Source organism: Gavialis gangeticus, unplaced genomic scaffold (genome assembly GCF_001723915.1).
Source record: "Gavialis gangeticus isolate Ggan-Ray unplaced genomic scaffold, GavGan_comp1, whole genome shotgun sequence".
NCBI lineage: Eukaryota > Metazoa > Chordata > Crocodylia > Gavialidae > Gavialis > Gavialis gangeticus.
In genome coordinates, this window is record NW_017729017.1 from 13,200,819 (window position 1) to 13,226,599 (window position 25,781).

The 25,781-nt window shown below is 43.8% G+C and overlaps 1 protein-coding gene across 1 annotated transcript in view; it reads right to left on the reverse strand.

The window, feature by feature from the left end:
- Window positions 1-25,781, reverse strand: part of TOX2 (TOX high mobility group box family member 2) — a 105,268-nt gene that overhangs the window by 29,395 nt on the left and 50,092 nt on the right. The window contains exons 5-7 of the mRNA XM_019513114.1: window positions 16,545-16,625; window positions 7,228-7,635; window positions 4,949-5,079 (exon numbers count right to left, since the gene is read on the reverse strand). Of these exons, the coding sequence (XP_019368659.1) occupies window positions 4,949-5,079; window positions 7,228-7,635; window positions 16,545-16,625 (620 nt within the window). The remainder of the gene's footprint in view (window positions 1-4,948; window positions 5,080-7,227; window positions 7,636-16,544; window positions 16,626-25,781) is intronic.

The following is a 25,781-nucleotide window of genomic DNA, read 5'->3' on the forward strand; positions in this document are numbered from 1 at the left end:
TGGCAAACAGCTTATATTTAAGCAGAATACTTTGCTGCATGCACTAGCAAGATGGACACTGTCTTGCTAAAGGACCAGCAAAACTCTGACCTAATGAAGCTTCAGCTTTTAGCAGGCCTCCGTCCCCCACTTCACTCCCTCCCATCCTTACTTTAACAAGGTCTCAGCATTTAACTAGGTTCCCCCTTCCTGGAAGGTGAGCAGACTTGACTGAACTGCCAAAAATATAATGAGTAGAGTGTGTCAAGGATTGCACCTGGAAGATAATCAAGTAACACATCTTCTAGGAAAACAGGCCTTATGATGAGAGGCTGAAAGCTATGGGACTCTTCAGCCTGGAAAATCACAGGCTCAGGGGGGACCTGGTGGCTGCCTATAAGTATATAAGGAGTGTATATCAGGATCTGGGAATGCCTGTTCACCAGAGAGCCCCACGGGATAACAAGGTCAAATGGTCACAAACTTCTCCAAGACTGTTTCACGCTGGACATAAGGAAGAACCTCTTTACAGTCCGAGCCCCCCAAGGCCTGGAATAGACTGCTGCCAGAGATGGTGCAAGCACCTACTCTGGACTCCTTTAAGAGTCAATTGGATGTTTATCTTGCTGGGATCCTGTGACCCTAGCTGACTTCCTGTCCCTGGGAAAGGGGGCTGGACTCTATGATCTTCTGAGGTCCCTTCCAGCCATAATGTCTATGAATCTATTTTCCCCCTTTGAGCTGCTGTACGGTCACTGCCTGTGGGGGTTGTTTGACTTGGTTAAGGAGGGATGGGAAGGACAATAAGGATCTGCCTGCAATACGATGGCCCATGTCTTACAGTTGAGGGAAAGATTGAAGGTGGCCTGGTCTATGGCCAAGGAAAACCTATGAATGGCCCAAAAGCAATAGGCAGCCGGTTATGACCTCAGGGCACGTGACAGGTGGTTTGACAAAGGTGACCAGGTGTTGGTTTTGTTGCTAGATGAGACATCTAAATTCCTGGCCCAGTGGCAAGGACCATATGAAATAACCCACAGAGTTGGCCTGGTAGACTATGAGGTATGGCAGCCAGGCAGGTGGAAAACTGGTCAAATTTATCAGGTAAATCTGCTGAAAAGATGGGTCGATAGAGAAGCCCTCTTTATTGCCATAGGCCCACAGCAGCAGGAGTTTAGGTCAGATGTGGCTGAGAGAGGTGATCCAGAGACCATACAGCAGGGACAACAGTTAACTGCACTCCAGCAGTGGCAGTTAATGCAGTTAATGATGTCTTTCTTGGAGGTGTTCACAACTTGCCCAGGGAAGACCACCTTAATCGAGCACAGATACAGACACCACTAGCACAGCAGGTGGTCCAAGAAGGACGGCAAAGGATCCCGCAAAAACTTGGGCAGAGGTAGAGCAGATGCTAGCCGATGGGGTCATTAGGGAATCATGGAGTGAATGGCTCAATCCTACTGGCATGGTCCCCAAAAAGAATCAGACCATACACCTCTGCATTGATTTCCACAGTGTTAATCATATGGCCTGCTTTGATGTGTACCCTATGCCTTGGAGGATCTACTGGAGAAAATGGCGGGGGGGAGCATGCTTCATATCCACTCTCAATCTGTCAAAAGGTTACTGGCAAATACCTATGGAAGAACACTCCCGGGAGAAAACTGCATTTGCCATCCCTTGGGGTTTATATGAATTCATGTGCGTGCCCTTTGGGCTACATGGGGCAGCCACAATGATCCAAAGACTGATGGGTAAGGTGTTAGCTCCACACTAAGGCTATGTGATGGCCTACATAGATGATGTGGTAGTTTATTCACAGTCCTGGGAGGAATACCTAAGACACCATAAGGTTATACTCCAGGATCTACAGTCTGAGGGGCTAATGGCTAATCCAAGGAAATGTGCCCTAGGGCAAAAAGAGACCTAGTACTTAGGAGTTTCCACAGGAGGAGGGTGAATTCAGCCACTGGCAGATAAGGTGCAAGCCCTACAGGAGTAACCCAAGGCCACGGACAAAAAAAAAAAAATGCGCTTCTTGGGACTCACCAGCTACTGTCAGCGCCTGGTACCCAGGTTCTCATGACCGCGCCATTGTCAGAACTAACTAAGGATGCATCCCCAGGCAAGATCAGCTATACACCTGAGATGGAGCAGGCATTTCTCCAGCTCAGACCCTTTGTGTACCCTTGTATAGCCCTAAGTGTACCCCCACACACAGCACCTGGTGCAACAAGTGTGCAGAAAAAGCCGGGGGTGGTGGTGGTGGTAAAACTGTTTCAGGACCAGGTTTGGGCAGGGGGGCAGCCCCTTTGAGAGGCCTTCTGTACAGATTCACAATGCCAATCCAGACTTGTGAAGGGGAGGCAGGCAGGCTCACTTTTGCAGACCTTTGCATGAAAAGATTTTCTGCCCTAACCAGCAGCACCCCATGCAACAAGCAACAAGTGCCCAGAAAAATGCAGGAGGCTTTGCATGGGAGGTGGGCAGCACTGCTTATTGAACTCCCCCCTGCCAAAAAACCCCCCAACAACTTGTGGCTTTCAAGCAAAGCCACCAAAAATTCCTCGCAAAAAAGCAACCTGGCACAACCCAAGAAAATAAACCGACCAAAATATCAAATCTTGTCCTAAAATGCTACCTGGCAGTACAGTAGTACTGAAAGGGCAGGAAGGTAAAATTGTTCTGACATGCATTGTTCAGCTCTTTTTACTAGTTATAGCATAATAAACCATTACATGGTAAATCACGTCCACGTTACTGAATTAGTCATCATAAACTAAGAAAGGAAAATTAAACCAGGAACATTTTTAGCAAGTAAATGCTGATTACGTGCACAAGCACCCATAATGGCTTGGAAACTGCTCACCACTGCATTTTATTGTCAAAAGCAGTGGATTAACCAGTAGCAAGAGTGGGTTAACCAGTAGCAAGAGTGGCTTTACCACCACCACACACTATCAATTTGGGGAACAAAGAGCCTTCCAGAGCTTTAGTTTCTTTTCCCCTTAGAGTTCAAATGTCACCAAATTGAACTTCTCATTGACATGTTGTCAATATTAGAGTTCTTAAGGTGTAATGGGAAAAAGCTCTCTCTAGTCTTGTATTATTTATGGGTCTCCTCCTGAGAGATGAGAAAAACCTGTAATGTCCTTTGCATGTGTATATAATACATGCTGCCCTCTAGTGATTAGCCCTACAACAGAAATGATAAGGGACCTACTATTACTACTACTACTGTTAACTTGAGTTCTTCTGTAGTTCTTTATCATATGCATAAATAATATGGCGATACCACAGCTCCTACTAAAGTCAAAGATCTCTGTGTAAGGCCCTGGAAATCTGAATACCTATAAAACACAGAAGTTATCTAGGCAAAAGTAAAATCTGGTTTTCGGAAGGGTATGGGGCTACAAACCAGTAGGGCTGGGTGAAGCTTCAGTCCCTGATTCAATTCAGCAGAAATTCGGCCTGATTCAGTGGCCGAATCTCTGAATCCTAATTGAATCAGAGGACCCTTTAATCTCTCCAAATCGAATTGGAACCCTCTGAATCAATTTGGAGAGATTCGGAAAGATTTGGCAATTTGGACATAGACACAGCTTTAAATGTTTTTTCAACATACCTCTAGGTAGCTGGCAGCTCATGAATGCAGAAATGCTGGGGTACGTGGAGTGTCCCACAGAAGCATGGGGGTCTCCCCAGCACACTCAGAAGCAGACCCAGAAGTGGACAAGAAGCACTTCTGGTCCACTTCTGGGTCTGCCAGGGAGTGTGCTAGGGGGCCCCCCCATGCCCCCAGCTCAGCGATTCATGTCTCCTGGGTCTGGCAGGGCAGCACCTGGGGTTCCCCCATGGCTGATCGCCGAGCTGGGGGGGCAAAGGGGGGCCCCCAGCACGCTCCCCAGCAGACCCAGAAATGGACTGGAAGTACTTCCGGTCCCTTTCTGGGTTCACTGCTGAACATGTGGGGGAGGACCTCTGTGGTCCTGTGGGATACTCCATCTGCCCCAGCATTGCAGCATTCATGAGCTGTGTGGGTACCTTAAGGTATGTAAAAAAAAAATTTTAAGCTGTGTCTGTGTTCTCTGAATCAGCATCAAGTCTTCAGTTTTGGATTCGGTTGAATTGAATCAGGGACAGCGATCCAAATCAACGAATCAAATCACTGTCCCCAATTTGGGCCGAATTGAATAGGGCCCACTTCACATACCCCTACAAACCAGCCATCCTCTGGTTACAGTAAGCAGCCCCCTTTGGTTGACCTGCACTTGCTGGAGATAGATAAAACTTGCTAACATGTGTTAACATGTCTCATGTTTCCAGTGCACAAGGCAGGGACACAGATGGCTGCTCTGTCCTGCTCTAGAAGCACACTTGCTATTATTGTTCATTTACTTGACAAATGAAAACAAAAATGTATACAGTGTGGAAAAAAACTGTTTTCAAAGCATCTGCTTATGCCGCCTGGCTGACAACAGCCTGCACAGGAGGAACAGTTTTGCTGCTTCTTTTACCTAATTAGCAGTTTGGGTAGACTGTCAGCAGGTACAAACTACTAGTACTCCAACAGTTCACACCAGCTAAGGATCTGTCCCTTTTGGAGTTTGTACATCAAAAATTCCTGTTTAAAACTTTGCTTAGAGGAGATGAAAAATGCACTAGAAATTGTTTCCACATTTTAGGAATGAAAGTCAGCTAAAGTTAAATAGAGTCAGTCCTCAATTGTATCATCCTTTTTAGTTCTAAGGCTCTAGTGATTGTCCAGGAGACAAGGCAGCTCACATTCCTGGAAGTTTACTAAATAAGTATGGCATGATAATGTTATAAGCAATTGCATTTTTTTGGAACATGGTATTTTCATGTCTTTATCATTTTCCATTCTTTTACTTCAATTGTAACCTGGTGGATGTTTACAGTTCATATAGCTCCCTAAGTAAGGTAATAGCACCCTATTTTGTCTACTGACCTGCAGTGGTTAATTCCACACTCTCTGCTTGGGTAATCACTTTCCCAGTCACTATTTCCTGCGGGGTTTGATGCACCAGGTGATCGAGGTCTGACACTGTTTTGAAACTCAGGTGGAATGTGTGAAAAGTCCTGTGGGGGAAAGGAACCAAGAAAAAAAAGAGAAGGAAAACAGGAATTACAAATTTGTTGTAAACAAGTTCAAATATGCTATCCAGAGAGCTGTAAAACAAATGGAGAGCAGAGCTCTTAAGCATTTGTATAGTATTGCTAGAATCCATGGAACTTAAGCACATGCTTAATATGTACTTAATATCTGAATAAGGACTGTAGCTGAACTGTTGTAGAATGTAGAACACAAAGTACCCAATACAGCCAAACTGCTTCACATCTCTCTTTCTCTCCCTTATTTTTAAAGAAGAGCCTTGGTAAATGGCTATAGAATATTAAAAGTACCAAAAGCCTTTGCTTCAGCATTCTGGCAATCAAAGCCATTTTTTCCACTTCAAGTATAGCTCTCTTTGCGGTAATGCATTAGCCCATCATAATGTACAGTAACAAGGTAAAGAAAATCCACACAAGCAATATTCTCTCCATCAGCTGTTACTGCTTCCAATTTATCAGGGGCTGTGGGAAACCATATTATATGACAAAGCATCATGCTACTGTTTGCATGTGTGACCTAATTAGCAACATACATTAACAGTGGAATCCAGGCACCTAATTGACTGAGAATGTAGTTTTCTCCAAATCATTCATTATGAAGTGTTTTAGTATGCTATTTTTTTGCTAACAAAATATTTGTAATTAAGCTTCCAAACAATCTGTCCCCAACATTGACTAATATCTCCACTTTAAATAATCATGATGTGATCTCCTATAATATACACTATTGGATTTGAGTAAGTGCAAACGTCATATCAGCAGTCATTCTGATTTAGATATGACCATGCCATGACAATATTATTGTTTTATCAGACTCTTAAAGTATTCCAGATTCTGGCTTCTGTTTCAGGATACAGCTGTGTTCAATGCAGCTTTTAATAGCTCAGGGATATATTTGCTACTTTGATCTTTTTCACATTGTATTTTTCCCACTGCTCTGTATGTTAAAGTAAACAGTTTACATTTCTGCAAGGCTGGGCATGAACAGACTGAATCAATTAATAGATGAAAAGCTGTATTCATTAAACCCATTTAAGCAAATATATGATGCAAAAAATTGTTCAACCATTGGGTGACTAAAGCAGTCAGAATATTTGGCAAATTCATTGCATTTCAGCTGTGAAATGTATAGCCTAAGTCCTTTACTATGAATAGTTCACCTGACTTATCTCATGCTGGCATAATCTGAGAACTCAAGAAGTTAGAGATGGAAAAGTTCTGTAGATCACCCTGCCCATAAAGAAATTCCCTCTTCAGAGCATGGGAAGTGCTTTACTCCATTGATCAAAAAGCCCATTTCCCCTCCCATTTTAATTCCCTTCCTATCAAATTTGAAAGAGAACCCCTTTGTCTGAAACCCATGACCAACTCCTCTGCACGTGGGCCAGCTGGCTGAGGCTGGGCATTGCAAAGAACAGTCTGTGCATCTTAGAGTAAGCAGCCTTTAAATAAGGAATAACTCTTCATATGAAATTTTTCATGGCTAAAGCCATTTACAATAGGTCACAGAGTTGTTGCCTCAAATACCAAGATTAGCACAGTCATGTCTTGGAAAATCATAGGTGGTAACGGGCTCCAGGGGGACCAAGAGAAACTTAAACCAAGTGTGTAGGTTCTGATACACGGAACCACAGGCGACTGGCAGGGGGGCACATTCCCCACCCTGAGATTGGCATAGAAGTATAGGCAGTGCTGGATTTAGGCACAAGCTAAGAAATCTGCAGCTTAGGGCCTCACATTACGAGGGGTATCTAAGCCAACCCCCAGACTGGAAGTGACCGTGGACATGTAGAGCCAGGTGGAGAGGACGCAGCTCCTCCTGCAGTGCCTGCAGCAGCCGCATTTGAGGTTTGGGCCCACCCTCCTGCCTGGGGGATGGAGGTAGCTTTACCTATTTTCTGGCCAGAAATTCCAGCTGCAGGACTCTGCATGGTGGTCCACAGTTTGCCAGGCTGGCCTCTTCTGGTCATATGGGGCTTTTGGCCCACCCCCGGGCTCACCCACAAATTGTGCCCCCCCACCAGCTGTGGGAGGCACCAGTCACCCCTGCATGGAACATCTAGTATTGAAACTATGCTCCTTTTCAAACCAGTTCTCAGGACCCAGAGTACTTACCTGCTGCCCTGGAGGTGAAGAGCTCATTGGGGGCTGTACCTGTAGTGCCATGGAAGGAGACAAGATGGATTGCTGTGGGACCTGCTGCATGTTGAGTGATTGATTGAGGATGGAGCTCTGTGGGTGATGCAAAGACAGTTGCTGATGGAGAGGAGGACTGATCTGGAAAGAAGGAGGTGGCGAGGCACTGATGCTAGGCAACATGGGTTTGGAATTAAGGGTTCTGGAGAGGCTGGGATGAGGATGTCCACGGTAACTCTGAAGATCTGATGGGGACAGGAATGAGCCTAAACCAGGATAAGGTGATGAGGCCTGGGGTGGCATAGTATACATGGGCTGTTTTGGTGGTATCATTTTGGAAGGTTGATTGGTTTGGGCACTTTTCGTCTCACCCTGATCGGCAGAGCTCTGTGAGAAAATGGAAGAAATGTCAAATGAAAAAAAATGTTCCTTAAATGATGAACATGTTATCCACCTCTGCTCATATCCCCAACCCTCTCAATCACACTGAAGATGATGCTTATCAGAGAAAGGAAAGATACAATTATTTAAATAAGGAAAGTCTGCACTGCTCTCCCTATATTCCTCTTCACCCCTGAAATGTTCCAGTGAAGTCCTTTTATTTCCCAGATTCCTTTTCTTTCATTTTACATTATTTCTCACACAATATAACCTACTCCTTTCCATGCACAGACTGGCATCCTTACCCACTGCTTTCAACAGGTCACTAATAGTTTGTTTTTCTGTTTCATACCCCTTGTTGTAACTTTTTATTCCTCATGTTGGGTACATATGAAGATGCAAAGGCAACATCTTTTCCTGTCAAAACAGTAGACCTAGTCAGCTTATGTGTGTATACTGCCTATGCCCTGTTATGTAAAAGCAGTTTCCAAAGAAGGGAAAAATACAGCCCAGTAACTCAATACTGGCTTCAACACAGCCTGGAGCACAACTAAGGCTTTGAACAACTCAGAAACTGCTGCTTGACTGCAGTTTGTTTTTAAGCTCAGAGAAATGTATGATTAGAATCACTTTCTTTTCCAATAAAAAAAATAAATAAGATTGTAAAATTTTGCTTCTTTAATCTTGTGCATTCCCAGAATCCTGATAGGGTTTTATAATGCACAATACAATAACATCCTCAACTCTGGAAAAAAGGAATAACCAGGATATTCTCAGGCTTAAGCAACCAGGATTGTTCATGTTGAGGGCTCTATAATGGAACGGCTGGTCTTTTTCCTCCTGCAATGAGGGCACACTCCCTGTTCTTATTTTTATTCCCAACAGCACTACTGTACAAAGAACTGTTTTTTGGAGAGACTGACAATAAGAAAAAATTCTTCTCCCCTCTTACATTTTCACAAAACCTCTCTGCAAAGGCATCAAAGTAGTAACAGCAGTAGATTTGGTTCCCTTGTGAAGAGCAGTGATTCTTTTCCATTCTTTTCATCCTTCTTTTCCCACATTCATTTCCTGTTCCTGAGACATATCTTTTTCCCCTCATTCCTGCTGCCCAAGGCTTTATGCCTGGCTACAGAAACTCTGTACTGGAGATGGATAAAACTCTGGGGATATTTCCAGTGAGTATTTCTGCATATACACAGTGGTTCCATCAGTGATGAATTCGGAGTGCCAGGTGAGAAGACTGATGGTGTTCATTAAAGAAGAATGTACTCAAAGGGACTAAGCACCCATCTCTCCCCTACTGTCTTCTCATATCTGCTTCTGTATTTCTCAGATTCAAGTAGCACAGCCACAACACTGGCACCTCATACCTCAGACACAGAAATGAAGCAGCACCTCCAAATTCTGTCTTTACCCCAGAAAGCACTCTGTTCTAAGCAAACCCTGCTGGTGATCAAGTGTCTTCATTTGTTAAGTTGGTTAGTTCACTACATATTATCATTTCAATGCAAGACCCTTGGAGTTTCTCTAGACATGTTTTAGAGAGGGACTCTTAAGCTAGGTAGAATTTTTAACTACATCAGACTTCTTATGTCCATTCACGTTTGTTTCATCTTTTTTGGCTGTTCTTACCTGGCTTGCCTACTATTGAAAGCTACTGTGCAGATGGTGCCAAGGATTAGGACTCTGCTGTTGGACCAAGGAGAAGAAGTTGGGCTGGGAGGAAAAAAGCCCTTATACATACATGTACACACACAAAAATATGCATGCAGGATTTTCCACCACACATTGAAGTTTTGCTATCAACCCCAAAGGATCGATGATCAAACCCATAAACACATGCACACAGACCTGCACGTGTGCATGTACTCAGGAAGTGCAGACATTCTAGGGATGGTTTTAAAAGTCTGGTAGTCTTGTGTGAGATAAAATGACTATTTTATCTCACATCAACATGCAACAGGGCAGGAGTGACTAGGACTCAGTGAAGGAATGCAGCTCAGCATCTTAGAATCAGGTACACAAAGTTTCAAAAAAACTACTGATGACTAGCACAGTTGGATGGGTCTTGTTAGTACTGATGAGGGTATAAATGAGTTTGAACTGTATCTTTGGGAGAGTAGAAACCAGAGTGGAAAAGAGAAGGTCATGTAGGGAATTACTAGCAACAGCTATGTTGGGGAGACAGCTAAGATCAAGTTTACATTTTGTTATTATCTGAAATACCAATAAAGCTTCTCCCCTAGCTGGAGGTTAAGATGGAGCTATTCATTGTGTATATTCTATATGGAGCATTCTGCCAATGCTCCCTGCATCCTGGCAATGTAAGAAAATGGAATAAATGTGTCCTCACTGCCAATGCTCCTGGTAGTACTCTATGCTCACAAGAACACTGCAAGTTCTGAGTATACTCGATGATCTATTGAGGTCCCTTCTGACCCTAACATCTATGAATCTATGAATCTAACTGCCAATAGTTTTTGTCAGTACAATATGCAGGTTTCTGAGGCAGACACTTGCAAAAGGAAATCTCGTTGCCTATAAATGCTCTCATATCCTAGTTTATTTAAATATGAAAGTCACCCATTGAAACTCTCTCTTGAAAAATAAAATAACCTCACAACAGTGATTATTGTTTCCTTGCTGTATGCAGAGATGCTGCAGCACTGCATTATAGGTAGCATGAACAGAATACCAATATCAAAATATCCAGCCAAGCTAGTACTAAATACATTCAGCGTAGTTAAGAATCTTTTAAAACACTTAAAACAAATGAAAGGGGTTTAGATTACTTCCTTTTTGACCTTTTTGCCACAGCTCTTAATCTTTAAAGTGTGGCTGAATTAGGCAAGGCTCCTCAGTACTCAGTCCACAGCATGAAGCACATGTTTACTTCAGCTGTAATTAAATCCAATTTCAAGTGATATGGGTTTATTTGTAAAATTAAAGATTGAACTGCACAACTAGCAGTTGGCATCACTGAAGTCTCAGTTTGACACAGCGTCATGCAAGTGGCTGTTAGACCCTTACAAGTTTTATAGGTTCCCAGGGCTTTGCTAATATCAGTTCTCAAAAGAAAGATAATATTTTCTGTGGTGACACCCTTTTTGAGGGAAGAGGAGATTGCTAAACGTAGTTCCACTGCCATATACTGGCCAATTTATTTGGTTTGGTGTGTACAAGCATAGGCGGATTAATGCATGGCCTAGTGGGGCCCAGGCTTAGGGTCCCCTGCCAATCAGGGGCCCCACTTGTTGCTTGCTCCTCATCAGCAAGGAAGCAAAAGCCATGGTTTTAAACTTAGAAACCATTTTTGTTTCCCTGCTGTCAGCAGCAAGCAGCAGGGCTGCTGGGGCCCCCCAGCCAATCAGCAGTGGGGAGACAAAAACAGCACCAAGTTTAAAACCACAGCTCCTGCTTCCCTGCTGATGATACATGGTGGGGAGGAGTGGGGAGTGCTCAAGACTGACCCTTCCTAGCAGCACTGGGGGTGCAGTGCTAGACATAGTCTTGTGATATGGATGGCGGGGGTGGAGGGGAGAATGGGAGAGAGAGAGAAAGGAGATTGAAAGCTGGTACTTCTTAATTTAGATACTCCTTCTGCAGTTTTGAAGTGAGTTGGGCTTCTCCCTGGCTGATTGATATTAAAGGGAAACACTTATTGGTGATTTGTCTCTGTGCTTCCCATTTCTTTGCAAAAGTTGATACAAATGCTTAGGGTGTTTGGATCTCATTGGCTGAAGCCACGTGCAGTAGCTGAATAATGTCAGCTGGCCATATATCTGAACTGTCATGTCTATAGAGCTGTCTGACAGGCATTTGTGACATTAGCTTACAAGGGCCATAGGCACATGGATCTGCCTTTGCTTCTGGAATATCAGCAAAAGTAGAGATGTACAGAGAAGGAAAATGAACACCCCGTGAGGACAGGCAGTCCCTGTTGGCAATGAACTAGCAAGGAAATAAATATAAAGGTGGAATTCCAGCAATAAAACCTGGGTGTTTATCCAAACCTGACAACTTTTCCATCAGTCCTTATCTCTTGTTTCTCCCCACTAGGTTTTCTGCTCCTCCTTTCCCAACCTGCTTTCAAGTTTTGCCCTTATCTTCCTCAGCTGGGTGGCACTTGTCCCTAAGTAGTCCTCGTAACCTCTGCCTTTTGATTAGAACCTGTTAGTTGGTTCCTTTTCTCTCCCCACTGCCACAATGTCTTTTGTCCTTTGTTCTTATTAATTATTATCAATTTTTTGTATCATTGTAGCACCTAGGAGCCACACACCATTGCGCAAAAAGAAAAATGTTCTTAACTCATGTCCCTAGCCAACATTCTGAATGTCCCACGGAGTCACAGAAAGTTTGTCTGTTAAATCCCTACTGTGCACTTGACTTAGGTCATCACTCAGCTCAAAGTACATCAGAAGGCACAATGCACTTCTAGGGACGCTTTGGAGTCCATGTGACTTGGTCACAGCTGACTTGGAACCTGGCTTGGGGAAACAGCACATTTTGCCTTTCCTTGAATGCACTGCAGATTCCTATGTCAGTCTAAACTGCTGACTTATCCCTGAGAAAACACCCCTAAATTCAAACCCTTCATACATCTATTGGAGGGAAGAACAAACAGAAAGGAAGTTGGGAGGTCAGAACAGCAGGCTCAGTGACAATTCCCACTACAATGATGGTCCACATGAGCCTGGTGGTACCTGTCTGTAACACTCCCTGCCTGACCCAGCACTTGTCAGTGGGACAGCAGGGCACAAGAGAACCTGTGATATTTGTAAGGTACTAATGACTGTGGTACTATGTATTTATGTTGCTGCCACATTCCGTATTATCCAATGATCTGGCAATTGCTGGGGTTTCATTTTCTGCACTAGTGCCCCCATTTTGAGGTTCTTCAACAGCCATCATCTCAAACTGTGCCCAGAATTCTCTGCAATGCCTGGACCATATCAAAAGAGAAGAAGGAAGGCACCTGGGTGTGCTTTGTAGGGCTGTGTGAAAAGGGAAGTATTCAATTAGGATTTGGATTTGGCATATTCAGAGGACAATGATTTGATTTGGAGATTCAGATCACTGTCTTGAATAGAGTTGGCTGAATCTTCTTTGGAAGATTCGGCGCTGATTCGGAGAGATTCAGTGATTCTGATTGGCCAGGGAGAGACAGGCACAATTGGGCAGCTGCAGGCTTTCCTCTCCCTGGGTGCCTGCCTCTCCCTGGGTGGGGGGAGCCACGGGAGAAGTTCCCATGGCTGTCCTGCCCAATCCCATCCTCCACCTGGCTGGCCCCAGTCTAGTCCCAGCATTAAAAAAAAAAAAAAGCTCCACAGTCACCGGCTCCAGAAGCAGCAATTGGGGCCTCTGGGCACTCATGGCACAGTCCCCCTGTGCAGCGCAGAGCAGTGCAAATCACTCTCCCTGCTTGGCACTATACTGTGCCAAGCCTGCTGTCACAGTACAGTGTGGCTTGGCAGGCTGAGGTGGCTGAGGCTGAGCAGTGCCAGGCTCTGGCTGAGAGGTGGAGCCCCCCAGCTCCCAGACAGTGTGCAGTGCCCTGCCAAGAACCATGGGGCAGCTGCAGCATGGGTGCCAAACAGTGAGGGCAATCCCTGCTGCCCCTCACTGACCCACGCTGCATGGGGGGGGGCCCTGCTATGAGTGCCCAGAGGACCCAATCACCACTGCCAGAGCTGGTGAGTGTGTCGTTTTTTTCCTTTTTTTTATAAAGTGCTGGGAGGCTGGGCCAGGCAGGGGATGTGGCCAGGCAAGACAGCCATGGAGGATTCTTCTGCAGCTCCTCCAGCTGTGTCTGCCTCTGCCCTGGCAGAGGGAGCCATGGGGGGGCAGGGCACAATGGCACAGCATGCTCTGGGTGGCAGCAGGACATAGCCCCCTCTCCCAGAACTGCTGCACCCACATCAGTGCTGAAAGCGGGGGCTCTTCCCTGCTGCCACTTTCCAGGCAGTGTGGGGAGTGTGGGATGCAGGCATGTTAGTGCTGGGAGTGGGGGCTCTTCCCTGCTGCCACTTGCCCCCTTCTGCCTGGAATGAGCTGTGCCTGCATCCTGCCCCCCGCCACCCCAGCTGGGCAAGCGGCAGCAGGGAAGAGCCCCCGCTCCCAGCGCTGCCGCACCCACATTCCACACCCCTCTCCCCAAGTAACACGCCCCCCCTACCCCAGCTGGGCAGCTTGTCCCAGCCCCAGCCCCAATCCCTTCCTCCCCCACACCCCTTCCCTCCCCACTCCACCCACCACAACACACTTACCAGCTGGAGGCAGCTGTGTCAGCTGCCTGCTTAGTCTATGGCCCTATCCCCAAAGTGGCCAAATCTTTTCTGAATCGATTTAGATGCTTCAGATTGATTCAGAACTTTTAATTGGTCTTCCGATTCATTTCGGATTCACATATTCAGTCCCCAAATTGGGCCAAATCTCCTCTGAACTGAATCAGCTACCAAAGCTTTGCACAGCCCTAGTGCTTTGTGACATGTTGGACTGCCAAACACAAGTTGTGCCCTAGTCTGGATAGATAGCCCCCTACAGTGCCATATCTCAAAGGGATGCCAGGAATTTTGGGGCACTTCTGAGCTAGAACAGAGACACCAGGTCAAGACTCCCCTCAACAACATGTCAGATCATCCCCAGAGCATGAACTATAGCAGGAACCTAGGTTATCAGGAGGCAAATTCCTGCCTAATGGAGATGAGATGGGAAAAGAGAGGTCAGGGAATGGAGACAAAAAGATGAGGAAGGCTGTGGAATGCCAGGTGGTGAGCAAAGAAATGCTGGGTATTTAGAAGGATTGAGGAAAGAGGGATATGGGAGAAAGGTAAGGAGAAATGCGACCCATTTTGCAGACTACAGAGAAGAGTCACCAGAGATCTTCTCTGCTAAAGGAACAAATATAAACAAGACATATCAAGACAGTGGTGAAGCCCACGAGGGATCCACCCAGCAGGCTATCTATTCTGAACTGGGCTAAGAAACACAAAAGCAGATACTGGCCTGAGCCCAACCTGAACTCAGTTTGAATCTGTTTGGGGCAGATGCAGGAAGTGCTGCTGGAAAGAGTGGGGGAGGGGTGGGTCTGTCAATGAACAGAAAGGCTTTGTTTTTTCTTCCACCTAGTCAGGTACTCCTTACTGTCCAATTCTGCATTCACTGACAACAGTGTGACTTCAAAGTACAAACTGATAAGCAACTGCTGTGACTGTACATTTACACTGGTGTAGGTGGAGCCAGATCAGTGTGACACTTCTGTGCCTGCTGGGCTCAGCCAGGTTTCCTTCATGGCTCAGTGAATGTGATAGCTAGAAGGCACAGCTCTGGAATAAGGTAAATCTACTTATAGAGCTTTGAGCCCCTTCTGAGGGCCATAAGTATCACCTCTGCAGTGCTCACTGGCCTTCCTGGCTCAAGAGCTAGCAGAAGGACTCTGAGATGTAAGAAAGCAGCTGCTGGAGGGCAGTCATAGTCATCAGGCACCTTCTCTCCTCCTCACTGGCAGCGATGTACTACTCCCCACCGGTGATATGGCACCTGCCAATGAAGATGCATGGTGAATGGCAGGCAGTGAATGGCAGTGAAAAGCCAGGAGTGGAAAGTGGAGAATACACATATCTCCACAGGGATGAGTAGAAGGTTTGTGGATGACTTCCTTCTTCCCTCTCAGGAACTGAATCCTAACAGATGGATATTTCTTCCTCTTACTATTGATGGCAAATATTGAGTGCCTGATCAGTGGTAGTGGGGAATTATACAAGTATGTCTGGGAGGATGCAGCATCCATGTTAGATTCCAGGAGACACTAACAGTTGAGATGGGGGACCCTGGGCTTGGGATGGGAAGGGTTATTTATATTCTGCACAGTTCCATGGGGGCTCTTCTATAATCTATGGAGAGGCCTACAAATTTCTTTCTTGGAATACATACGAAACCCCTGTTGGGAACTTGGAAGGGACCTAACTGTCAAAGATTTATAGAAGTACTGGCCCAGATCTTCTGCTGGTATAAAACTATGGGTGGTGTTACACCACTTCACACCAGGTGCGGATTTGACCCACTGGCCTTGAACAGACATTCATGTCTAGCAAATTTTCCCCAGTCTGGGGAGCAAGCAGAGAGCTTTGAAAGCTGCTCCAGTGCCCTTCTGGACTAGTCTGGGAAGGGACTAGAGCTCCAGCGCCCTCTCGGACCACTCCCCACTCAAGATCACACTGGGAGGGAGTGTACATTCATTCATTCTTATGAGAGAGTTTCTTGTGCAACACAGATCTTCCAGGTTGATACCTGGAAGATCTTTCTCCTGGAGGGGGTATATTTCCCCCAGGAGAAACTAAGTGAACATCTGTACTATTGTAATTTTTTTTTACCAGAAGAGCAGTGATTCGCCCAGAAGAAACAAATGCCTGTACATGGCCAGTTCCTGGGTATCATGTCAGCATATTGCTGGGATACTAAGTGGAAGCAGAGTGCAAATAATTTGAGCATTGATAACATAGTGCAGACAATTTAGTTTTACTGTGATTTCATGGAGGTATCAAGATAAAATGGAAACCTATCTAAACTTGCATATGAAATTTTGCAGTCAGTGTGGTTAAAAAAAAGCAATCCAGCTGCAGGAAATATCACAGAAGCCTGGCCTTCAAACATTTCAATGTGCCAGAATAAACAAGATTTTATTTCAATGTGTTAAGGAAAAAAAACTGGCTGCATTGTGTATGCTCAAGCTGTGCTGTGGATCATTTCATTTAGCTCCTACAGAAGGTAGTTAACATTGATATTAGTTTTGATAGCACGGTTACAGTGTATTTCTTATAAACTTGCTCCTCCCAAGAGATTTCCATGAGTTGCAACTAATTTATCATTGCCACATCCACAGAGACTCATGTATAAAGCACATTGTCTGTTACCTTGGAAACCAAACTGGCCCTGTAGGCTGCCAGAGCCTTTAGATACTCCTTCTTCGCTGCTTCTGTTTTCCTCTTATATGCCTGAAAGAACCAAACAATGAATAATAATTAATAAAGAAAAATAGGGTGCTGTTTTACTTTGCTACATTTTACCCACTGTATATACCATCCACACCTCCACTCAGCCACATTTTTTGTTACAACAAGTAGGGATAAAGCTTAAACTATGTTACCAAATTTGGGAAGAAGAGAAATTTGCCCACTTGGATGGCCTCATATTTCAGGGAAGTTAGGATCTGGATTTGAAGCCTTCCTGTGTCTACCTAGATATATATGCAGCACCTTGACAGCTGAGAGTGTAGCTAGCTGGGTTGAAAAGACAGCTTCTTTCTCAAGTAACATGAAAGTTGAGACAGTTCTATGGTCCTGGTATTTGCCAGAAAGGAACAGCTCTATTAATAGAGTGACTCTACTAAAAAATATAATCCCAACAGGATTCCAAATTCCCTCACTGCCCAGTCAGAGAGCTTCTGTTTCAGAGAAAGAAGCACACTCTGATTCCTAGTCATAAGTGCTTTCAAGCTGCAACAATGTAAATGAATGAGATTTTGGTTGATCCCGTGAAACACATGGGAAAACCTTTCATGGAAAAAAATGCATCTAGGAGGAAGCAGATTCTGCACTTAAGATGTGAAATCAGTGAAATCCCTCCATACTGATATATCTGATGTGAATGAGAACACAATCTGAGCCTGGTATTTTAAAAAGTAAATATATCATGAACCAAGTACCTCCAGATCACGTGACTGGCTTAAACTTGTAACACACTAAATCCTGAATTTCAGGGGGTTTTGTCTCCTAGTTTTGAAGCCATTAGAATTCACATTTTCAAGTTTTCCTGTGGAATGTTGGGAGATATAAACTTTTCCTTGCCACATACAAGTTGAGATTTTTCATGATCTCACAATTCCAGGAACTGGGTTTAAAGTAAAACACTGAAAAACAAGTAAGCAAGAAAGCAAACTTGGAAAAGTGGCACCAAAACCAGCTGGATAAAGTAGGATAATTCCCTGATGGAACAGAAAGCTCTTAAATCAGAACAGATTAAAATGATCAATTGAGAAAAAATACTTTAAAGTGAAGAGAAGTTCACACGGAGAAGGAGAGTAATGAAATTTAAATACCTGCCAACCCTTCCCCCACACCATCAAAACCCCAAGCTCTCATCAAATCAAATCAAATAATTTCAATTAGAACTGATTTGCTTACATTTATCTCTGCTCAGAAAAACAAAACAAAACACTCGATGCTTTACAATAAATATCCTGAAGTCTAGTGAGGATTTTCAGTTATTTTCTGCAGTGTATTTAGATGTATTAGAGTCAAATCATACATTAGAGTCAAATCATGTAACTGAACAAGAGTTCAATGTTGAACTCTGATGCGTGCATACCCAAGGGAGCAAAGAAATACAAGAATTCCCTTGTATACCTCTGTTTGGGCTACCAGCATCACCAATGAGCTGCTACTCATTGGGCACATCTGTGCAAGATGGTTATTGCACAGTAGACTAATTAGCTGTGCAGTAAATGTCTCAGCATCTACAAGTGTGCCCCTATTAGGCTGGAGTAAACTACAGCAGCAGGAGAGTACTTGTAAGAACTTGCAAAAAATTCTGTAGTAGCACACGTGTAGATGCTGCCCTGGCTGGCTGGGTCACAAGGGTGCTTCAGTGCAGGGGTTGCCTGCTGGTGGTAAAATATAATACACTTCTTCTAACGACATACCATAATATGTCATAAAATAATTGTTGGCATTTTTAAACATTTGTATTTGATTTTATTTTTAAAGACTTTAAGGGCAGCTACTATTAAGGACTAATTGATTTGTCTAATCTTTTTTCCTCTTAAATGAATGTATTTCTTCTGTGTGTTGTAATGAAAAAAAAATAACATTGTGACATATAATTCTTAAAATACTAATTTCCAAAACAAAATATTTCCCAAATTCTGTTTAACTAGAAATTTTGAAAATATTGTATTTATTCAGATTCAGAATGAAATCATATTTCAAACTGCTAACATTTTCCAAGACAGGAATTTCAAGGTTTGACCAGTTATATTTATAGCAGATATACTTCAGCATTAAATCTGATGCCTGAATGACAATAAAATATCCATTCTCATGTACCTAGTCAGTATAATAATGATCATGTCTGGAAAATTATGTCTTATAAACATGTTCATTTTTTTTCTTGTGCAGTGGCAAAATACCTGGAGCAGGATTTACTTGTATTGTGTACGATGCAATAAAAATACTCACAGCTCAAATGATAGTTGGAATGTATTCACTTACAATGGATAGTATTGTCTTCTGCACACACAAAAATGCATCAATGCAGTAATCCCAAGAATGAGGGGGAGATGAATTTAGGGTGTTTAACTTAGAAAACAAACAAACAAATAACTAATAAATTATGTGCCAATGATCACAGCAGACACTCAGCTTGTGTGTTATGCCCCTTTCCCCCATGCTTCAGCTGCCTTTGTCTTTTTTAATATGAGCAATGAGAGGCAGGAACTGTGCCTTCCTCTGTCTTTGGAAAGTTCCTGTGTATTGTGGTTGATACAGCAATCTATTAAATGGTAATTGAGCACAGAGTCCTCATATTAAGGAGCAATAATAATAGAAGAGAGCTTTGTTACAGGTTAATGGTCTCCTGCTGTTGAACTAAATTTGTGATCATATTCTAGGCTGACACTGCAAAGCAACACTTGGGCATCAAATATGTGCTGCAATATAGAAGGTACCATCCACTTAGTAAAGCCTCAAGGTTGCCATCCCTAAACAGAAAATCTGCTTTGAGGCAAAATGTGGAACCAACCTCTAGACAACCCATTGCTCCTGCTTCTGAACTTTTTGAAACACATACTGGGGTAACACTCCAAACAGTAATTTCCTGGAAAAAGATGCACTTTTGACAGCTAATCATCCTCTTCCTGCAGGTGGCATCTTAGAAGGAATTGCCATTGATATCCTATGTTCTTAATGTTAAATTTAATTGATACTGAAGTGCATCGAACTCTTATGGAAACATAAGGCAGTAAGGGAAAAAACAGCTCCGTGAGACTGCAGTAGTCACAGAACATTCTATTCAGAGAGCCTTTCCCTGTGCCTGAAAAATCCTCCTCTAAGACTGTTGCACAAACCAGCTATGTGGCTCACTTCTTACATCTGGGAGGAGGAGAGATTTCTTGGTGAGTGTTGCTGGGAAGCTGCTGTCAAGCCTACTCTACTAGAACCATTAGGGCTGAATAAATTAAAGGAAAGTTATGGTGGAAACCCTCCAGCAGAAAATTATTTAATGTAGCTTCCAAAGAGTTGTGTTTGACTCCAAGGCAAAATGTTACCACTTCTGAAGATACCTACAAACAACTATGCTAAGTGACCTGCTGTGTTTGGGATAATAAACAGTCAGTATCATGAATGTTAACACAGTTGTTTGTAACCTTGTTTAGAAACAGTAACCTTTCATAGCATAGGCCTAACTTCCTGAGTGAAATCCTGGCACAACTAATGTCAGTGGCAGAACCCCCATTGATTTGAATTGGGCAAGGAATTGACCCATTAACTTTAGTAGGAATCATGTGGCTAAAACACCGCTTTTCATTTTCAAAATGCAGGTCTTAAATGTGAATAGCAGGTCCTACAAGAACTACTTCAAAACCCGCTATGCAAATGGAGCTTTGAAGCAGCATTTATGACCTTTTAAAATTTTAATTTAAATATTGACAGAACCATGTTACTTTCTAATTAAATCACATTTCTTCCTGGGGATTTTAATTTCAAAGTCATTTATCAGATTTAAAGATCCTCAAAATATTTTGCATGTTTTCTGTTATAACCTGCCATGCCTGCTGATTTCTTTTTCTTATTCAAAGCAGGAGGACTCATTAGTCATTAAGGGAGTGGGTGGGTGGTGAGGGGGGAAGCAAATATGGTTAGTGATTATGAAAAAAATCAGAGCTGTAAGAAGCATATGTTGGAGTTGTAATCTTGACACCTCTGTGTCTCAGCAAAGCAGCTAGTAATTGTACCATAATGAAATGTTCTTGTTTGATAACCAGTTAATTAGTAGAGACAATTATTCCAAACCCTGCTGACGCCCACGGAACTGCTCTGTAGCACACACACACAATGACAGGAATAGCTGTTATCAGTAACCTTTGAATCCCAGCCTGGCTGCCTGAAAAGAAACAGTTTCCTGTTCCAGCAGAGGTATGAAAAAGAACCAAAACTCTCAAAAGGAAGGAAGGAAGGAGACTTTTTAGACCTGTATTATAAAAATATTGAAAAAAAAGGTAAAAGTGCAAGTGTGTGGCCCTCCCAAGGGCCAAGCACGAAACCCTTGTCAGTAACAAAAAGAATAAGAACTCTTGGTACAGATGATATCTTTTATTAGACCAAATAGATTTTTTGGGGGAAATAAATAAATACACACACACACACACACACACACACACACACTGCAAGCTTTCAGGCACAAGAACAAGCACCCTTCATCGGGCATAGGAGAAAATATTGTAAAATGATTTTACCACACCTTTCACTCTCCTATGAAATATGAACTTTCATTTCTACCTAAGATAACTTTTACAATCTTTTTTCCTATGCCTGATGAAGGGTGCTTGTGCCTGAAAGCTTGCAATTAAATAATTTGTTTTTGCAAAAATCTAGTTGGTTTAATAAAAGATATCACCTCTACCATGAGTTCTAATTCCTTTTGCTTCTAGAGCAATATGGCTACAACCTGGATACCTGCCAGTAACAAAAACATTCATATCACCTGAGACTGAAACCCACTTTCCCTCAGCAACCTTCACGGGGTTATACTTTTAGGAATAGCTGTCCATTTTCCATTTTGCAGAGTGCCCTGTTGATGGCTCAGCACAAGGCAAAATGGTCCACATGATGTTGCAAAGTGAAATGCCCAAACTCAAATGACCCTTACCAAGAAACCAAAGTTAAAGGATGTTGTTGGAGCTGGCCTTTGTGAGGCCAGCTCTTGGCTGAAGTGAAAGTTGCCCACCCCACAGATGCACTTGCTGCTCTGGAGGACCATCTTCCCATGTGATGAGCCCTCCTCAACAGTAGCTGACTAGACAGATCCACCCACTGCTGCCTATTTCTCCAGATAGGGACAGGGATGAGGGTGGTGGGTCTGGTACCCTGCTGTCCCTCCTCAGGCGCAACAGGAACCATGGTGGGATTGTACTTCATGGTTCTGTCTGGGAAGGCACTGTACACGTGGGCAGTCAAAGCGCATCATGCCCAGGTCTTCACTGCCCCCCTTGACATGACTTGGAGGAGGTGCCTAGTGACAGCAACACTAGAGCAAGACCACTTGGCCTGGACCACCCTGTACAAGCTATTCATTAACAAGAGAACTGGTGACCACCAGTGGTGACTGCTGCACAGGACCGTGGCCACAGATACCTTTGTCAACTAGCGAGTTGCTGCTGGGAAGGGTTAATCATGTATGAAGGTGGTTCTTCAGAGCAGCAAGTGCATCTGGGGTGGAGGGGGCAGCTTTTACTTCAGCCAAGAGGCACGTTAGTCAAAAGCTAGCCTCGCAGGGGCCAGCTCCAACAACACCATTTAACTCTTAACTACTAAAACTCAGTGATGTCAGTGACCTCCCCTTTTTGGAAGGATAAAGTGAAGGAGACTCTTCTATGCTTTCCTGAACGCTCCCCCCGCCCCCACCTGCAGCAATTCTATGCTTCCCTCAGCACTCTGTTTGGTGTGCTGGACTTGGGACTTCTCTGAGACTATGTACATTCTCTCTACCCTGTATTAGGTGGCTGAGGGGAAGGAAGGAAGGAAAATCTTTTACACCTAGGAGTTTGGGTTCATTTTACCACAACTACCTCCAAGCCTGATTGTTTTTGCCTAGTCAGTCTAGGTCTCTCTTTCTGGAAGTCACCTTTAAAAAAAATCAAATATGTTACTTTTCAAAAAGGAGCATTTGTGCAATCCAGTGAACCCCAAATCTCAAATATGTAATAAAAATGGCTGGATTTAATTTGAAGATTAATTTGGGGATAATACTCTTCAACATCTTCATTAATAATTTGGATTCAGACTTCAGGTGTGGACTAGCAAAGTTCTCAGACAACACTAAAATATGGGGGAAAGTGGTCACACTGGGAGTCACACAGGCTGGGGATACAGGCTGACCTACAGGATACTCTTGCAAGGTGGGCCAACCAAAACCTGATGGCATTCAATGTAGAGAAGTGCAGGGTGTTCCACCTTTAGAGGAAAAGCCAGCATCATACTTATAGGCTTGGCAGCACTTCGCTCGCTAGCACCATGACCGAAAGAGACTTGAGGGTCTTGATTGACCACAAGATGAACATGAATCAACAATGCAATGTCGTGGCTGGAAAGCAAACCAAATACTGGCTGCATCCACCAATGCATCTCAAGTGAGACCAGGGATGTCATGCTCCTGCTCTATTTGTTCTTAGTGAGGCTGCAGCTGGAGTACTGTGTCCAGTTTTGGGCCCCCCATTTCAGGAGGGATGTGGATAATCTTGAGAGAGTTCAAAGGAGAGCTACCCATATGATCAAAGGCCAAGAGAGCAACCCTTATGAGGAAAGGCTGAGGGACATGGGACTCTTCAACCTGGAGAAGAGAAGGCTCAGGGGGGACTTGGTGGAGGCCTATAACTATATAAGGGGGGTACATTAGGACCTGGGAGAACAGTTGTTCACCAGGGCCCCTCAAGGGATAAAATGGTCTAAAAGCCACAAACTCCTGGAAGGCTGGTTTAGACTGGACATAAGGAAAAATTTCTTTGCAGTCCAAGTGCCCAGGGTATGAAATAGACTCGCCCCGGTGTTGCAAGCACCTACTCTGGATTAATTCAAAAGGTGTTTGGATGTCTGTTTTGCTGGGATCATTTGACCCCACCAGACTTCCTGCCTATGGAAGGGGGGCTGGACTTGATGATTTCACGAAGTCCCTTCCAGCCCCTAATGTCTATGAAGTAGCTGAAGCATCTGGTTGAAGAAGCAGATGTATTGGATTGGATGGGTAATCTATTATATTCTCCTGAGTAATTTTGTCCTTGGGTGATTTATCCATTTATCTGCTTCTTGGCCTCTTGAAGGCTCAGATCAAGTGTAAACTCTGATCAATTCCCATGCACTGGGAGCATTACGTATGCATTTTGCCAGGAGTACGACATGTAGCTGCTCGGCATAGTGACTGTGCTCCTTTCTAGGTGTAAAACAGCCATAGTGAGATATATTTAACTTAGTCATTTGTGCAATCCAATGAACCCCAAATCACTAAAAATGTAATAGAATTGGCTGGATTTAATCTGATTTTGCATTAAAACTCTGACAAATGGTGAGTTTCATAACAGGAAACCCTACGTTAGTTCAGGTCCACTTGTAGAGCTTGCTCTTGATGATCCTGGTATGAATTTCAAACTTTTAGTGAGATACCAAACCTAAAATGCTCCTATGTTCCCAGGTTCCATAATGAAATTCATATAAATCTAAGTTATTTATCTAGAGGATGATCTAATATTTTCTGGTCTTTTCCTTTTCTGATGTGTCCCTATCACTTGGTCCCTAAAAGAGAGCCATTTGGATTTTATTCCCCAGAACCAGACATGACCTTTAGGAATATCAAGAAGAGAATGCAGTTAGGGAAGAAAAAGGCTAAGAGAATGTGAGAGCAAAGAAACTATCCTTACTTATTCCTATACATAACAAAGCAGGCTGTCACCTGTGAAAGTTTATGCCAAATTTACTTTCTGGAACAGCAACACCTGCCCGATGGCAAATAAATGGCTACAGCATTGATGCTGCAGTCTATATAATCATTAGTAAACTAAATGACAAGGGATTAACCCTCTGTATGCTGTCAGAGGCACCAGCCAAAGGCTGGCTTCTCATTTCAATTTGTAGAAATGCCACATATAATAAACAATATTGATCAGCCAGCTATATGACAGTATTACATTTTGTCTGCCTGGGAGACTTGCACTTGGCTACCCTCTCTGGTTAGACAGACTGGATACATTATTTTGTAATCCTAGCTGAAAGGTACAGCCACATAATATTCACGGATCATTCTTCACTGGTGCAGAGATAGTGAATAGGTTCTTTGACTACTGTGCATACTTCTAAATTCAGGACAAAACTGGGGCAGATTGGCCAATACGTTTGTGGTCCCCAATGTAAAATGGTCAATCTTGGCTCCCAAAGTGGGAGTCGATACTACAATAATTAGTCTCTAAGGTACCACTGTGCCTTACCATCTGTCTTAACTTAGGTAAGGTTTCAGTGTTGATGAGAACACTTCTAGATTTATCAACCTAATATCACCTCTCAGCTTTTGGACATTCAGATATTGTTACCTGCCAACTGCCAACTATAGGTCAGTTAGTCTCACCTCAGTCCTTGGGAAGACCTTTGAGAAAATTACCAAGTAACAAATCTGCAGGGGCCTAGCATGGGAGGTAATGCTCAGGGGCAACCAACACGGGTTGATTGCAGGCAGATCCTGCCTAACTAACTTTGTTTCCTTTTATGACCAGGTCACAAAGTCCTTGGATGCAGGTGTTGAGGTGGATGTCGTTGAGGTGGACTTCAAGAAGTCATTTGACACTGTTTTTCACCCCATTCTCATAAAAAAACTAGGTGACTGTGGCTTTGATGCCTACACAGTCAGATGGGTGCCAAATTGGCTTGATGGTGGAACCCAGAGAGTGGTGTTAGATGTGTCATTTTCGACCTGGAGGGATGTGGGCAGTGGAGTTCCCCAGGGCTCGATTCTCGGGCCTGTGCTATTCAACATCTTTATCAGTGACTTGGAGGTGCGCGTGGAAAGCACGCTGTCCAAATTTGCTGATGAGAATGTCCAAATTCACTGATGACACAAAGATGTGGGGAGAAGTGGGCACACTGGAGGGGAGGGACAGAATCTAACTAGATCTAGACAGGTTACAGAGGTGGACAGATGAGAATAGAATGGAATTCAATACAGACAAGTGCAAGGTGCTGCATCTAGGGAGAAGGAACCTGCAACATGGTTGTGCAGGGACCGGGACTTCCCTGCTGTGATAGAAGCCGGACTCGAGGGGATCGCCTTCAGACCTCAGGTTGGGGAGGACCAGGTTAGAGAGCTTCTGGAGGGGCTGGACGCGTTCAAGTCAG